The 18,326-nt window shown below is 31.0% G+C and overlaps 1 protein-coding gene across 2 annotated transcripts in view; it reads left to right on the top strand.

Moving 5' to 3' along the window:
* The first annotated feature begins 2,017 nt into the window (after positions 1-2,017).
* LOC129913862 (polypyrimidine tract-binding protein 3) overlaps positions 2,018-18,326 on the top strand; it is a 525,860-nt gene continuing 509,551 nt past the window's right edge. Inside the window, exon 1 of one of the 2 annotated variants that reach the window (XM_055992807.1) lies at positions 2,018-2,083. Coding sequence is in view for 1 of the 2 variants with exons in the window: in XM_055992802.1 (XP_055848777.1) it covers positions 2,076-2,083 (8 nt within the window). In the remaining variant the exon portion in view is untranslated. The remainder of the gene's footprint in view (positions 2,084-18,326) is intronic. The other variant, XM_055992802.1, reaches the window with a different exon arrangement.

Below are 18,326 nucleotides of genomic sequence, written 5' to 3'. Positions count from 1 at the left end.
AGACGGCATCGAAATCGACATCGACACAACGACGACGACGGTATACGAGTGTAATTCCATCCTCGTGGTTTTTCCTTTTTTACTGTAATTGCGCGCTAGGTCGTTGATGGCTTTTCCGATGTTTAAAAAGGGTGTTCAATTGGAGTTGGAGGGGGCGTAAAGGGATGGGGTTGACATTTCCACGTATATTTTATTTTTTGTGCTGCCTGCCTTTTGAACGGTTTTTGTTTTTGATTTTATGTTCGTGGTATCCTTCCACACTATCTATCTGCCACAGCAGCAGGAGATAGCGGTGGTAGGTGTGCATTTTGCATTGACACTTTCAATATCCTGCCAAACCCTGTTGGATGTCCTTTTATGTATATTTTTTCCTATCTTTTTTTTTGTCAACATTCTGATTTCTGATATCATGATTCTTCTTCTTTTGTGTGTGCATAATTTTAATTGTAATTTTTGACACTATCGAGGAAGGGGGTTTTACCACCCCCTTATCTATTGTATTTGTTGCAAGGATATTTTGAATGTAATAATAGACCTGCAGAAAATATAGAAAGACAAAGTTCGAGATGTCATGTCATCATCACATTGTCATCCTGTTGAATGTGTCAACTTCTCCTTTCACCCCCTTCCAAAAAAAAAACAAAAACTATGCCAATACAACTTTAAATCAACATAACACACAAAGCAACAAGCAAAATTGATTTCAATAAAATTGGTATCCTTGGTCTGAAAGTTGTGTTTTTAATGATATCAAAAAAAAAAAAAAAAAAAAAAAAAAACAGGGATCATAGTGAGATTGTCCTTAAAATGTCTTTTCCTCGTCTCTTTTTGGGGGGGATGAAAATCTCTAACTGGTTCAAAATGTAAGGGATCCGTCATCAAATCGTATACATTCGTATGTGTATGTTTGAGTGTGTGTGTATGAGATGTCTATGGCATATGATTCTTGATTCTGGGTCATATTTTCCGGTTTTTGCTTCTCGTCCTTTTTTGGTATTTTTATTTCTTTTTGTTGTTGTTTTCCGTTTTAACTGATGGACTCAATGAAAAGTCCCTCCATTTCAATCTCATTCTCATCCTCTCTACGTCGGCCGTCGTCGTCGACATCATCATTTCGTCGACATGAATAAAAAAAAATATTTGAAAAAAAAAAAAAAAATGGGCAACTAGCCAAAACCCTATCTATGCCATAGATTATCCAAGAGTCGTCCTTTTGGTCCTTTATTAATTTTTTTTTTGTTATACTTTTTTGTTTACTTTTTTTTTTATTTTGTTTTGTAGGTCGTTTTTGGTATTTGATTCATAAAAAAAAAAATAATTATTTTGTAACTGTTTTTTTTTTCATTGCAGTGCACTATTACAACGGTTAACTGGTAAAGTTGGCTGCATTTCATTGCAAGGAACGGTTTCAATTTAACAAAAAAAAAATAATAATAAACTTCTCAAGTTAAAAACATATCAGAACCTTGTGTCTGTTTAGAACGACGATATTGGATAGGTGATTTGATTTGTTTACGTCTGTCGCCTTTGCGGTTTTATTTCGCGTGTTAAAGAGTCCTTTTTTTCAATATAGAAAAAAAAATATATAACGGAAAGTAATCGAGTAGAAAAAACAACACACACACATACTGATATAAAATAAAAACGAAAAGACTATCTGTTGACTGTAAAATAGCTTACTACAGTGTACAATATCAACAAGAAGAGAAAAAAAGTAAGGTTGACTTTTTTTTTTTTTGTGTTGTGTGTCGTCTCCACTTTTGTCGTCTAATATTTTTGTTATTTTTTTTTATTTTTCCTTTTTGATGATATTTTTATATGATTTCTTTTTTTGTTGAGAATTTCTTTTTTATCGTGTAAACGTGTTGCGCGGTTATTTGTAAAAACACACTTAACAGAGGGTTTCTATAACTGAACAATTGGATTCGTGATAAAATATTGTTTTTGTTGTTTTTTTTTTTTACAAAAAAAAAGTGATTTAGAGAGAAAAGTTTAATAAGAAAAAAAAAAAAAAAAAATTTGACGAATTTGAGTATTAACGAATATTTTGGAATATTTCTTCGTGTACTTGTGTAATGATAGGGTAAGTATTTGAATTGATTATTTTTTTTTCTTGTAGGTACTGTATATTGCTCTTTTTATTACAACAGAAAGATTTGTTTGTAACTTAGACTTTTGGACTTGAATTTCAAAAAGCGATTTTCATCAAGTCTTACAAATGTTTTGCAGAAGTTTTATCCTTGTGACGTACTTCAGAAACGGGTAAAATGCATTTTTGCATTTAACACTTTATGCAGATTGTCTCAATGTTGTATCTTTAATATGTATTTAAAGTGCATATTATGTTATTTTCCCTGATTTTGAAGACCTTAATCTTGAATATCCAACCACTAGAACCCACACTATTAGCTTTTTTAAACAACAATTTTAAGCCTATTTTGAGAGTTTTGTTGTTAAATTTTTTGTTAGTTTGAATCGTTTGAAAAACTCTCGAACAAAAACAAAAGTGGTTGGCTTAAAAATCTTGTATTATGAGTTCTATTGGTCGGATTTTCAAGATCAATGTCTTCTGGGTCAGGGAAAATGACAGAGCTTCATATTGTATATTTAAAATAAAAATGTAATCCAATTTTTCATTCACACATTAAACGATGCATTAACAATACTAATATTGCATTATCTTACATTCTAAATGCAATACAGTGAAACATCCAATGTAAAAGTTTGTCCTAAGATATAGCCCTTTCATTTAATACCAATCACAACAAAAACATTACTGTTAAAAAAAGAGCCAAGTTCTCCTATGTTGAAATTATGCTGGCACAAAAAGTATTGAGATGTAAAAGTGTACCAAGTTCTAAAGTTTGGGTTCAAATTCGTATCAATAAAATTTTGATTGTTCTCTTGACAATTTTTCTTTTAATTACCGATTTTTAAAGTTATTTAAAAAATTGCCAAGTAAACAATCAAAATTTTATTGATACGAATTTGAACCCAAACTTTAGAACTTGGTACACTTTTACATCTCAATACTTTTTGTGCCAGCATAATTTCAACATAGGAGAACTTGGCTCTTTTTTTAACAGTAATGTTTTTGTTGTGATTTCACTACTTTTTGCAAGGTATGGCTCTAGAATTGAAAATCTCTATATTTGATGAAAATTCAGTGAAAATGGGCGGTTGCCACGCCCCCTGGCTGAAATTCTCAAATTTTAAATTTTTTCCTTTGTATAAACTACCAATTCTACCATTCCACCAAATTTCAAGATTCTACGATAATCAAAAGTGCTCTATTATATTTTATGAAAATTTAGCGGATATGGGCGGTTGCCACGCCCCCTGGCTGAAATTCTCAAACTTTAAATTTTTTCCTTTGTATAAACTACTAGCTCTACCATTCCACTAAATTTCAAGATTCTACGATAATCCAGAAGTGCTCCATAATATTTGATGAAAATTCAGTGGAAATGGGCGGATGCCACGCCCCCTGAATTGAAAATCTCAAATTTTCGATTTTTTCCTTTGTATACACCACGAGTCCTATCACCGTGTAAAATTTCAAGTTTCTACGATATCGGGAAGTTCTCCATAATTTTGATGATCTGTCAGTGAGTGAGTGAGTGAGTGAGTGAGTGAGTCAGTCAGTTACGGTTTTTGCGATTTTTGAATCCCTATATCTCAGAAACTACTCATCGTAGAAGGCTGAAATTTTGTGAGGTGTTTGTTTTTGACTAGCTCAACAAATGTAGCGAGTTTGAAATTTCTAGCATCTTTGGTGTGGAAGTTAGAGGGGGGTCGAAAATGGCCTGAGTTGTTTCCTGTAAATAAGGGTGTAGTGCCAAAGTTGCTACAGAACTTGGCTGGGCACTACCGTGCCCCTTGATTTCATTAATGGCCGCTCAACGTCCAAAATGCCCATTCTCCTTTAAACTGGTCTCTAAATTTTTCCACCATAGGTACCGACTTAGCGCAGATTTATGATCACAAATTTAATTCTTTCTGGAATGAAAGATTTCATCGAGAAGGGGGATGTTAAGAGGTTCCTTATCGAGGGTTAAAGAGATATGCTCCGCTGTTACAATGCCAATCCAAAAGAGGGAAATCAGAAAAAGTTCAAAAAAGTCAGAAAAACCAGCAACGCCCATATTTTGACGAACCAAATTTTTGCACGATCAAGAATTAAGGCAACAAATACTACAACGTCCCAAAGGTACACGGTTTAAAATATTCTGGGGTATTTTTGAATACAAAAAATATTGCATTTTAATACTTCTAAAATATTAAAATTATTTTTAATCTTTTTTGTACTAAATTTCAATATTTAAAGTATTAAGTTTACTACTTGTAATACAAAAATTATTAAAAAATAACTTCCGAGGGTTAATTTCTAATCTTGTATTGAATTTTAATACCGGTGTATTAGATTTTAACATTTTTGTATTACATTTTAATATAATTGTATTACAATTTATTATAATTGTATTAAAATATAATATAAGTTTATTAAAAACTAATATAAAAAGTATTAAATTGTAATACAAGAATATTAAATTTTAATCAAACGACAACAGCAGCCATTTTAAAAAAAGAAAAAAAATTAATTGTTTGAGGTACCTTTTTTAAAAAAGAAATTAAATCAAAAATTGTAAATTTGTACTACTGAAAGATTTCATCGAGAAGGGGGATGTTAAAAGGTTCGTTATCGAGAGTTAAAAAAATAATCTCCGCTTCCGCTGTTACAGTGCCAATCCAAAAGAGGGAAATCAGAAAAAGTTCAAAAAAGTCAGAAAGACACTCAACGCTCATGTTTGACGAACCAAATTTTTGAACGATCAAGAATTAAGGCAACAAATACTACAACGTCCCAAAGGTACACGGTTTAAAATATTCTGGGGTATTTTTGAATACAAAAAATATTTCATTTTAATACTTCTAAAATATTAAAATTATTTTTAATCTTTTTTGTATTAAATTTCAATATTTAAAGTATTCTACTAAAGTTTACTACTTCTAATACAAAAATTGTTATAAAATAACCTCCGTCTGTTGATTTCTAATCTTGTATTGAATTTTAATACCGCTGTATTAGATTTTAACATTTTTGTATTACATTTTAATATAATTGTATTACATTTTATTATAATTGTATTAAAATATAATACAAATTTAGTAAAAACTAATATAAAAATTATTAAATTGTAATACAAGAATATTAAATTTTAATCAAACGACAACAGCAGCCATTTTAAAAAAAGAAAAAAAAATTAATTGTTTGAGGTACCTTTTTTAAAAAAAAATTAAATTACATGCCACAGTTTGTGAAACAGATTTTAAAATAGAGACAATAATATCACCATTATTATAATATTTATGATTAATATTTATTTTCAGTAAAGAATTTTGGAAAACAATACATTTTATTAACTTTAAATATATTTGGTATTTAATTGAAATATTTTTGTTACAAAAAGTATTAAATAATACTACAGAAGTTTTAACCGTGTAGTAAACTTTTTTAAACATTTGCAAAAAAAAAAATACTTCGTCTTCTTCGGTTCCAACGCTCGTCTTCAATGATACTCATTTTTTAGCTCTATTTGGCAGGCAGTTCGATGACAACACCGAACTCCCCGATAACGTTTTAAAGCATTCATGGGGCGAATCTTTTTTTGCGCTCCCACAGTAGGAAGAGTTTTCATAGATTTTAACAAACACAAATCTGATGGCTTGGATAGTAGCCCCTATCGTTCTGAAAAGGAATTATGTTAAGACTATTTGGAAAATCTTCCTCCTATGAAGAAAATTTTTACTACTAAAAAGCTTTACAGAAGTAAAACTTTATAGAAGAAAAATGGTTAGTTGCATTTCTGGCGCCCCTGGCCAAAATTAAAATTTAAGGTGGCGGGCGCTCCCTAAAATATTAAAACCTTTATTTTCAAACAAGTTAATACATAATAAATATATTAAATTAAAATAAAATAAAATAAAATAAAATAAAATAAAATAAAATATAATAAAATAAAATAAAATAAAATAAAATAAAATAAAATAAAATAAAATAAAATAAAATAAAATAAAATAAAATAAAATAAAATAAAATAAAATAAAATAAAATAAAATAAAATAAAATAAAATAAAATAAAATAAAATAAAATAAAATAAAATAAAATAAAATAAAATAAAATAAAATAAAATAAAATAAAATAAAATAAAATAAAATAAAATAAAATAAAATAAAATAAAATACCCATAACTCATAATTCCAGCTCAACACTGCATGCACGATAAAGTGACTCATTATAATGTTCTACCTAAGCCTGTCATCAGTGTGAAATAGATTGCAAATAAGGTCTCAAAATAATGTACAGTGGGCCCAAATGGACTTGAGGGTCTTGAAAACCTGCAAATGACTTCTATTTTTGGGCCCACTGTGAAATGGTTAAGTGTTGCTTCCCTTGAAAGGTTCAGGTTATCATTGGTTATTATTTCAATGGTCATTTGGGGAAAACTATTTAGTTTTATTAACGGGAAAAATTGGAGGAAAATCAAACGGTAACAATTATATCAGATCACTTTGGTAAAATAATTGTTTCTCAATAAAGTTCAAATATAAATATTGAATCCAAGAACATGAACATGAATATCAAAACGATTATAAAAATTGATTGTTAATTTTAATTTTTATATTTGTTGAACATATTTACAAAATTGTGAAAACTTCTTATGGTTACAAGGTGTTTGTGTCGATCACCACTTAATAGTTTACCATTTAGTAGACCACTGCTGACACATCTGCTTATAGTCCATCAGCTGTTCTTGTTGATCCACCAGTTACATCTCCTATTTCAGCTTTTCTTCTGCCTTACCTCCTAGTTCACCTGTTAGCCAGGGGCACCCCGGGGCTCCTGACCGACCCCAGGTCCCCACTGGAGACAATGCAGAGAAGGAAACTGTTAGCATAAATTGAGTTACGAAGTAAATTAAAATGTATTTGAATCACTTCAGATATAAGGGAGACAAATTATGTCATTCAGTGTAACACAATATATATTGATTTAAAAAAAAAACGTTACCCCAGGGGCCCCAAAAGAATAAACTGCTTTTTTAAAAGAAAAATTATAATTTTATCTTAGGGCCCCAAAAAATATTACTTGAAAAATCCTTAGGGGCCCCAAAAAAGCAAAAAAAGTTTTGTTAATGGCATTCCAAATTACTTCAAGTCAATACATTAGAGGCCCCAAAAAAGCAAACAACTTCAGGCCAGAGGCCCCAAAAGCTTTTATACTTCAGGGCGTCAAAAAAAAAAAATAAATTAAAAAATATGACTTCGGGGCTCCAAAAATATTATATGAAGGGTCCCAAAAAATAATTTTTCAGAAACCCCGTTAGTTGAGAGGCAGTCAAACATTAATTTGGGGGCCCCAAAATCTATTACTAAGGAGCCCAAAAATATTCATCAAATTTTCTGATGGCATGACAAATATTATTTGAGGATCCTCAAAAGCTATTACTTCAGTGGTTCAAAACAATGGAATGGAAAATTAAATATCAATTCAGGGGCCCCAACATAAATACATCGGGGCCCAAAATAAAAACATTACGTTATTGGTGGCATTCCGAATATTACTTCAGAGCAGAGGCCCCAATACCTATTAATTCTTGGCTCCAAAAAAATTATATCATATTTTAGGGGCTCTTAGCACTTAATTGTTAGGCCAGAAAAATAATTTGTTAGGGGTCCCAAAAGAAATAAACTACGTTTGATGATGGAACATCGAATGTGTACATATTATTTCAGAACAAAGGGCCAAGAACTAACAATTCTAAGCTAAAAAAAAAATGTATGTTAGGGGCCTCTAAATAATTAATTTTGGGGGCCCCTAGTACAAGTATTTACTACTTATAAGATAGACATTTTAAGTAAGTATAGCAAAGTGCATTACGAACATATTAAAACATTAAAATAAACCTAAAAATAAATAAGCCATATAAAAAATAAATGTATGGCGTATACATACTTTTTTTGTATCTAAGGGGCCCCCAAATATCAAAGGGGCCCCAAAATTTAGTCTTGCCCCGGGGCCCCGGTGACTCAACGTACGCCACTGCTGTTAGATCAACAATTGATCCTGCTAATTTACCATCAGCTGAACCTGTAATTCCACCTAGAGGTGCTTTTAATACACCTGTTTTTTTTTTCCAGTCCTACAGCCGTAGCATTAGCAAGAAGAAAGTACGCATTTTGTGTTTTTGAGTTTTTAAACAAAATCTATGTGAACTATTAGAATTCTGATATTAGACTGATGATGTTTGAAAAAACAAAATCACTTCTTTTATATCGAAAGAGTTTGCTTGATTTATGGTATTGTTTTTGTTTGTACAACAAATCTTGAGCAAATTCCATAAACATTAGACTCAGTAGAGCCTTTAATTGCTTGTTCTTATAGAAAATATAATACACTTTTCTTAATGTTTTTGGTGTGCTGAATTCGAAGTCAGAAAAATTCTGTTCTATTCTAAATCTTTTCTTTTTTCTTAAGAGTGACCATTGTAATTATTTGGCTTGCTTGTATTGCTCAAACATTTTTTGGCTAAGAGCCAATTTTTCAATCTTCTAATAAACAGTCAGTTAACTGTTTGACGAATAAAGTTATTAGGCTCATAAACAATCAGATAAAAACATTGAATTTTTCAATCAAGAATAATTTATTCTACAGAATAACAAAAAAAATTTGTCAAATTCAAAAATATTTAAAATTAAACGTCATTTTTATTCATGATTGTTTTTGTTTTCTTGTGTTCCACTGTATTTTTTTCAAAATTCTTTCAAAACAGCTTTGATAACTGACATAATATTTTTATTGAGATTATTCCTTAGAATAATTTTTATTCGTCTCTGAAAGAAGCAGATAGTTTTATTCATAGGAATAAGCTATATCTGCCTGTTGGAAAATTGATTTTTTCTCTATCCTTAGGAATAAGTACTAACTGACTATTTAACTGACTATTGAAAAATTGGCCCTAAGTGAAAGTTTGTCTTTACATTTAAGGCCAATTTTTCAATAGTCAGTTAAACAGTCAGTTAGTACTTATTAATAAGGATAGAGAAAAAATCATTTTTTCAACAGGCAGATATAGCTTATTCCTAGGAATAAAACTATTTGCTTCTTTCAGAGACGAATAAAAATTATTCTAAGGAATAAAATTATGTATCAGTTGTCAAAGCTGTTTTGAAAGAATTTTGAAAAAAATACAGTGGAACACAAGAAAACAAAAACAATCATCAATAAAAATGACGTTTAATTTTAAATATTTTTGAATTTGACAATTTTTTTTTGTTGTTCTGTAGAATAAATTATTCTTGATTGAAAAATTCAATGTTTTTATTTGATTGTTTATGACCCTAATAACTTTATTCGTTGAACAGTTAACTGACTGTTTATTAGAAGATTGAAAAATTGGCTCTAAATCCATTTAATTCTATGCTATTAAAATCCTGAAAATATGCAACAACTTTGATAATTCACTTATTTTATCAAATGTACATTTTTAAAAACGATTTAAGATATGCAACGTTTACAAGTCTCGAAGTAAGTATTTGATGATTTTCTTGTGTCTGTTTATGTGAGTCATCATAAACCGTGATCAAGAAACAGTTCAAATCCGATAAAAGCTGAAAACTTATAAATTGCAACCAAAATGGTAAATTTGAACTGAAAATTGTGAAAGAGTTTAATTAAGTTACTTTTAACATGATCTCAAAAATGTTCTTAAATAGAGTTCGACAACTTAAATTATTCATATTGCCAATCAAACTCAATGCTACTAAAATTGACGTTAGTCTACAAAATAAAACTAATTAAAAAATTTGAAATATTTGCTTCAACGATATTTTAGAAATATTCAATAAGCGTTCTTTTTTAATTACAACGTCACTTAAAATTGTTGCCCATATCACACCTTTGTAAAAGAAAAAGGACTTTGTGTTAATGAAAATATAGAGTCATATGCATGGGACTAGTTAAGCTGAAACGAAACCCTTTGACCTGTCGGAATTATTTTTCCTTACAACTCTTCTTTTAATTAATTTCTTTTATAGCGCAATTTTCCTCCGGGAGTGTGTTGTGCATATGAAATCCTTTGTTTAAAACGAAACCGAATGTCATTCCGGTGTTGTTTAACAAAAAAAAAAAAAAATATTAAAAATAACTTATATGAGCTTTTGGCAATTTCCCAGGGACTTTTTTTTTTTTTGTAAATTTATAAGTTTGTAAGTTGTTATGATAAAATTCTAAAATTTTTGTATTAAAATGCATTTTTGACTTGTTGAACATTGTTTAACTTTGTTTTGCTTTGAAACTCGAATGGTAATTATTAAATGTTGTTCGTCCTTTTTCTGTTTTTCAAAAGGATACACTTGACAAAAGAAAATGTAAAACAAATTGACAAAATACAAATTGAAACTAAATTCTATGTATTTCTACACATACTTTCTACCTACTGGGTGTAGAATTGAGTTATGTTTGACGAGTATACGAGTACACATAGAAAAAAATCTATATCATGCTGATGAAGGACATGGATTTCTCTTTCTCTCTATCCCATCTGAGTAATACTGAACACCTTCTAACTTACTCAAAAAGCTAAAGCTTCTTTAGAAACAAATAAAACCCAAAATAATAAAAAAAATGGCAGAATAGTAAAATAGTGATGAAGGTTGAACTGAGAGAAGAAGTTGGCAGAACACAGAGAGAAAATGGAAATGTCCTTGAAGTCAAGTATTCTTGCTATACGTTTCCGCTGATGGTCGAATTCAACACGGGAATTGTTGTAAAAGCTGGTTGATAAAGCAAAAGCACCTAAGTGTGTAGGTAGTATTTTTATCACTGTGTCTTTCTGTGATTTAATTCTTCATTTACACACATCTAAACAAAATTTTAGTTTTTTTTAAGCTTGTGTGGGTGATGAAATATATTGATTAATTATATAGAATGAATATGTTTCTTTCCTGTTTTATTCACTTCAAGCTAGAACTACTGTTAAACTTAAGTTAAAATTTTTACTGTGCATTATATTTGTTGAAAATTAAGTATCAACGTTATTATCATACAGTTGAAGAACAACGATAGAAAAATGTGTAACGAAACTTCAAACTGAAAAAATGTCTGTGGAAGTTGTTCGTGGGAGCAAATGACAGAAAAACGGTGCAATCGGTGAAATACATACAATTCGCTGGCTGAGAATTATAGGGTTTGAGAAAATCGATCTCAAAGTTTTTTAAGGCTGGTTTTTGGATAAAATGGTTACATAGCAGTAAAGTATTGATGCAATCTTATAAAGGACCCTAAAAAAATCATAAAACCATGAAAAAAACATTAATTTCACCACAAAAAAGGATTCTATGAACATTTTTAAAAAATGACATAGAACCTTTTCATGAAAAAAATTGTAAACAATTTTTAAAAAGGTTCTATGTTCAACATAGAACCTTATAGTTATAAAGAGCTTACATGTAATAAATGCATTTTATATGAAAAAAGTGACTTCATCGTGAAATAGACTTTGATTTAATTTAATTTTATTCAAGTTTTGCACAAAACAGTCAAAATCTATTTTAAATAACAGAACAAAATACCACAAATCACGTTGTTGTATTTATAGAAAACAACAATTCCTACTTTTGTTGAATTAGGTACACAGAAAAAAGACATGCTAAAAACATTTAGAATTTGTATTAAATCAATCGGATTTTTGCATGCTTTTTTGCCAGAAAGAAAGTCGTCTTAAAACAATCATCTACGGTACAAAATTTATGCCAAAAAAATTTAAAGTTTGTTTAATCTTTTTATTTTAATAAGTACATAAAATTAATGAAAAATAATTTCAATCTTAGCAGGTATCTACACTTAAATTTTCTTAAGAAGAACATTTTTATTAAAATGAAGTTCACTTTGATTTTAAAAATGTTTAAACAAATTTTACTTATTTTTATTAGAAATCTTATGAATTTAAGAGGATTGGATTTTAGAGAAGTATCATCTTGATTCTAAGTTGCTTATTTGTCTCCATGTATAACGTAAGTAAATTTGCTTCAAGTTAAAAAAAAAAGTTTTATTCGATGAAACTATTAATAGAAGTAAACTAATATAATTGTAAAGATGAATAATAAAGAGTTCACTACGGTTAGTAAAATAAAATCTTGACCTTTGAAAAAAAAAATACTGAATTTTCCAAATACCACTAAAAATTAGTTAATTTTTTGTTTTTTGGGTACTAAGGTGACTTCTTTTATTTAAAGTTAAGGAATCTAAGTGTTTCTTTAACTTTTGGTTTATTTACACGAACTATGAAATTCCCAACCTCGATTATGAAAAAAAAGTTTTCAAAAAATCACTTCCAATTCTTGGCACACAAAAAACATTATTTTAATTTAATTATGATGTAAGAATATCTAGGTTATGAATTATTGCAAAAGTTAAGGTTGGATAGTACAAATTTTTTGGTTTAAAGAGTACAGAACGAGATACAAAAATTCTTTGCTGCTAAGCAAAAGCCCGTCCGCTAACTTGATAGTCAAAAACGACGAATTATGGAGCAAAATCGTCGTTTTTGACTGTCATTTATTGACTATCAAGTTACCCGACTCCATCCCTGTTGTTCAATACCAGCAAAAACATCAAAAGATCTTTTATTTTTACTTTAGTTAGAAAAAAGATCATTTCCATAAGATTTCATTTTGAAAAATTTGCGTAAAAAAGTTCTATGTAACTTAAATCAATGTATTTTTTTTGTTTGAAAAAATCAGTAAAAAGGTTCTATGTTGCAATTTGAATAACATAGAACCTTATTATATTAATACATGTATGTGAAATCATGAAAGTTGTATGTCTCTTTTACCTGTGCCGTCGCCATTAATTTTTTTCTAATTTTTTTAAAAATTTTATCTAAAAGCCCTTGAAATTACGAAAATTTTGGTGTATAAAACTCATTTTTTGTATTTTGTATGAAATACCCCCTTACACTGAGAAAAAGACCATACAAAAACAAGCGGATTTCTGCATGGCTCTTGTAAAGTTGACTTTCGTCTTAATTAAGCGGAAATCCGCACTTTATTTAAGATTTAAATCTTCTAAATATCATTAAAATAAGCAAATATTCATCTTAAATGAAGTGGATTTTCGTTTTATTTAAAACGGAAGACATCTTGACAAAAAGCCATGCAGAAATCCACTTGTTTTTAGGTTTTAGCGGATTTCTGCATGGCTCTTGTAAAGTTGACTTCCGTCTTAATTAAGCGGAAATCCGCACTTTATTTAAGATTTAAATCTTCTAAATATCATAAAAATAAGCAAATATTCATCTTAAATGAAGTGGATTTCCGTTTAATTTAAAACGGAAGACATCTTGACAAAAAGCCATGCAGAAATCCACTTGTTTTTAGGTGTTACGGCTGCCGATCGATGGCCATTATCCTAGATTTCGACTATTATTTAGCAACATAAAGCCCAAAGCCGAGTTCGTCCACCAGAATATTTGATCTAGTCTTTTGTTCAAAAGGATACCAGTGGTGAATGTCCCTTATTTTTGGCCTTATTAATTGATTAAAGTTATGTGATCTTTTGCTAGAAAAGCTTTGACATGTTAGGTAGCTGTCTACTTTACAGGCTACTGTCTTAGGGTTCTATTGGCATTGTCTCCGATAACCTAGAAATAGCAACCGACCTCCCCTCCAAGCCCTTTCGATACCATCACATACCTAACTTTCTGTTTTTACTCATCGACTTGCTCTTCTCTCTCAGAAGTAGTTGAAAAACTGTATTCAACTAAACAATTATGTATGTAAGCCAACAAATGTCTTAACTAATTGATTTTTAATATTTCATCGCCTGAGAATTGTTTTGTCGTAAACACCAATTTTGGAATTTTGGGAAATCGCATTTTAAGGTTTGAGCTTTTATAAAAAAAAAACTGGCCGATAGATTTTTTTCAATTTTTAATAGAATATTTTGTGTGATATTTTCTTCATATTTATGTTGTCAAAATTGTCAAATCAACTTTTTTTTCCATCCCATACACGTACGACAAAGTAGACACACGTACGACATTCCAATACTAAAAAATAAATAAAAAAAATTTTCACAGTTCGTTTTTATTTATTAATTAAACATTTAAAAAAATAGTTTCTTTTCTTATTACATAGAAGTAGTATTGGTTTGACTTAGAGGCTCAATTATTAAAATAAATAGACAAATAAAGAAAAACCAAAAAATATGACCATAAACATAAAAAAAAAATTTAAAAAAATGTCAACAAAAAATAAAAGTCATCCTATGAAATATGAAAGAAATAAAATAAAAATAAACCAAGTTTGGTTAAATTAATAAATTAATATATGGTCATAAATAAAAGTAAATTAAATAAATATCAAACTAAAGAATTTATTCTAATTTTTTGATTTGAATAACGCTTCATAATATTCTTGGTCTGATTCAGGCATAAATATGAAAAGGCTTTTAATATCAATAATCTTATCCTTAGTTATCGAGTTAGATTTTTTAGTAATTTGAAGACATTGGCTGAACAAATTTACAGGAGTTGCTATGGTAGACTTTTTTAATGTTTTAAATATTGATGAGCTTTTATATTCCACTTTTCTACCGCTCGCTTTATAAAATAGTGTAAAAGTATCATCAGTATCATCAATTTGCAAAACAATAACGCAAATTTAGCGAAGAACAATGGCGCCTTAAAAAAATAATTTTCGACCAGCAGGTGTTTTTTGCGAGCGGGTGCAATAACAAAACTCACAGCAACCCTTTTTCGCTTTCACGACAACGCGCGTTAACGAAGAGGCGCCACGGGCTCGGCGCCCACGACTACAGTCGACTTGTTGATCTTGTGTGTTCGATACAAGATCAATAAGTATACAGCAGTAAAACAGCAACCTTTTTTCACTTTACTTCGTTGAAGACAGCGCGCGCGAACGAAGTGACAAGATCAATAAGTGTACAACAATAAAACAATAAAACTGCAACCTTTTTTCACTTCGCTCAAGACAACGCGCTTGAACGAAGCGGCCCCCGCGACCGACGGTCGACTTCTTGATCTTGTGTTCGATAGAAGATCAACAAGTGTACATATTTATAAGCGGTACTTGCGACCGAGGATGAGGTCAAGTATCTAGCGGCAGGAACAAACGACAAGAACCATGACAAAATATACAACATTTGAGATGTCTCTCAGATGCACTTTTTTCTTCCTTGCACCTCTAGGAATAGTGCAAAACCTCAAGTAGCGCAAAGCTTAATGCAGCCCTCAGTTTTTAAATTCGTTGTCCTTATAGCACATGAAGTCCTTATTTTCAATAAATATTATATTTATTATATTTGTTTATATTCTATTTGGGTCATATACCTACATACATGTAAGACAAAACAAGTTCGAAATTTTCTACCGTATCTGTTTTGTACGACGTACGACAAACCAATACTGAAGAAAAAAAAAGCTGAAAAATACATAGAATTTTTGTCGTAAACGCCAAAAGTTGGCGCTTACGACAAACCAACGCTTATCCGATGATTATTTTGTGGATATACGACAAAATGAACACTAATTATCTCAGTAACGGTAAACGATAGGACAAATCTGATAACAGAAATGAAAAGAGAACGTTCTAAAACCTATTACTACATATCCAGTTTAAAAAAGTGCATTTTGGAGTTTACGACAAAACAACTCTCGGGCGACGATTTTGAGCAGTAAAATCAATTAAAAAGCCAATACCATTAAATAAACCAAATTTCTTCATCGCTTTTTAATCTTTTATGAACATTCCTACCATATTATGCAGAATCGATTAATCCAAAGTGTGCTTTTCTTCCTCTTTTGCAAACCACTTTTCCAAACTGCCACTTTGATATGTTAAACCAAAGTTATAATCAAACGTTTCAATTTCACACAGCATATGTCTAACAATGTATCGCGCAGCAAGTCGAACGGGGAGTCAATTCTAATTAACAGTTTATGTGTTGTGTTGGACGCACGTGATTCATTGAACGATATCCATTGAAACCCGGAATCTATGGTTTTAATTGGTGCCGCGCCACCACCGTCATTGTAATCGCCTAGCCTAGCAATTTGCATTTGCCTATAACGTCTCGTTCATGCAACACACAACTTCCTTGGCCAAAGAATGTTTGTAGTTCGCATCTCTAGCTCACACACAGAATTATAGTAACCTCTCCCTTCTCTTCAAATAATGGACACACCATTATACACAGCGAGGTATAGGTTAATTAAGCGTTTAGTGCACTTTCATGCAACAATGGGGCAATTGTTGCAACACAAAATTACTATTCACCACGCCACCTACCCACCGAGAACATAAATACCAGAGAGTGATTCTCGCTAATTTGGTCAAACTATGTGTTGTCGCCAAACAAAACGGATATACTATCACTCTTCGTCGTCGGTCGTTGTGTCGTTGAAAACCACACTATCATTGTTGGTGGACGGATTGCGATCAAACGTCACTTGGATGGCACTATTCACTATTCATGCTGTGTCCACAGACAATCAGTGATCCGTAAAATTCATCGATTAACTCGATAACACCTCAAATCACACGGGAAATTATCAACTTTCGATTCTGTCTGTGTGATAAAACTACCTATTTGCAACCATCTCGACGCCCGGGCGCCATTTTATACCTTTTTCTTGTTTTTGCTCATAGTTGTGTTTTACTTCTTTACTCTATCGAATGAAGCAAAACCCTACAGAGGTTATAGAAGCAACAGCAGTTTAATGAGCCGAATATAATTAAATTATAAAGTCTGCTTTTGACAGCTTCCATCATCGAGAGAGAAGGAATATCAATGGCTTTACGTTGGGCGCCACCCAGAGTCATCACATTGTAAAGGAGCAAACATTGTTATGAGTGATGGGTGGCGCGGGTTAAATTTGTAATAATGGTTTGATTTTCACAAGATGGTCCATCTTCTGAGGTGAGGATTGCGACTATCGAGACGAAGATTTTTTTTCGCTTAGAAGAAGAAGGGGTCAAGAAGCGACACAACGCGACAACGAAGACTCTTGATGCTGATGAAGATGGTTGGAAGTGCGATTGATTTCCTATTTTCCAGGAGTTTCATGCTTCACTGATTGGACATCAGACAGGGTTGGTTGTTATGGCTATGATGAACGGCGAATAAGAGTAAAACCGAGTCAATATCACAAATATCGACAAGGACTTGGGGACACAATTGGAAAGTTTACCAACAAAATGGTTGGTTGATTTGTGATTTAGGTCGCCCTGGGGATTTGTTTGAATTATTCATCGAATCGATGTGGCCAGCCACCACTAAGTGGCACAAAGTGTTGTTGTTGAGTATATGTCGCGTCGTGTTGGTCGGTCGCCTTGGCAAGCCAGTCAATCAGTTGCAGAAATTGAAGTTGTATCCTTTGACTTTGTGTGAATATGCCAATTTATTTATTTATCTTTTTTTCTTCTCTATGGCTGATGGGTGATTAGGAGTTAAGAACGTATTTTGTGTTTAAGATGCCTCATCGGTCATTAGCAAACTTCTGTTTCAGAAAATTAATTAAACAGAAAAGAAAGTGGGGAAACAAAATAAGGCTTAACGCTGCTGGCTGCTAGGAGGAAATCAGTGTGCTAATGTGCTAATTTCAGACAGTATTTTGTTTTTAGAAAAAAAAAGATTAATTGAATGAATGAATTTTAAAGAAGAAAAAATCAGGTCATATTGAAAAGGACACGAATAACTTCTTGGGCCTAGAAGGCTACTTAATCTAACAACTCGTAGACTCAAAGTGTACCATGCAAACAACCGATGATGAAGACCAAAATGTGTCTAATCCAAGGACCCAGAGTGTACAATTAAAGGTAACAATTAAAGCTGTAGCAAATCGTATGTATTTGTTACTAAAATGCGGGTATTCACTTCAGTAACGAGTAACGAAACGTTACTTTCTAAACAGTATCGTTACTCGTATGTTTCGTTACTGGGTACACAAGTAACGAAACGTAAGATACGAAACATACGAGTAACGACGCGATTCTAGTTTCAATACTAAATCCGATGTAAGTAATACGAAAAGAAGTGATACACTCAATTTGTCGCATTTCGCATCTCGTGTCAGTATCGTAACCATAGTCAGAATGCTAATTACACTGGTCTGCAAAATTTAGCTTTTTTTTTCTCCTTCAAATAATTTTTTGATATTATAAAAGATTAGACTTTCCTGAATCCAAATCTGGTTTCAGAAAAATTCTATCAGGTACCATTTTTGTAAAAATGATTTTTGAA

Source organism: Episyrphus balteatus, chromosome 3 (genome assembly GCF_945859705.1).
Source record: "Episyrphus balteatus chromosome 3, idEpiBalt1.1, whole genome shotgun sequence".
In the NCBI taxonomy this organism is placed as follows: domain Eukaryota; kingdom Metazoa; phylum Arthropoda; class Insecta; order Diptera; family Syrphidae; genus Episyrphus; species Episyrphus balteatus.
The sequence above is the reverse complement of the archived record's forward strand: the minus strand, read 5'-3'. Positions and strand labels throughout refer to the sequence as shown.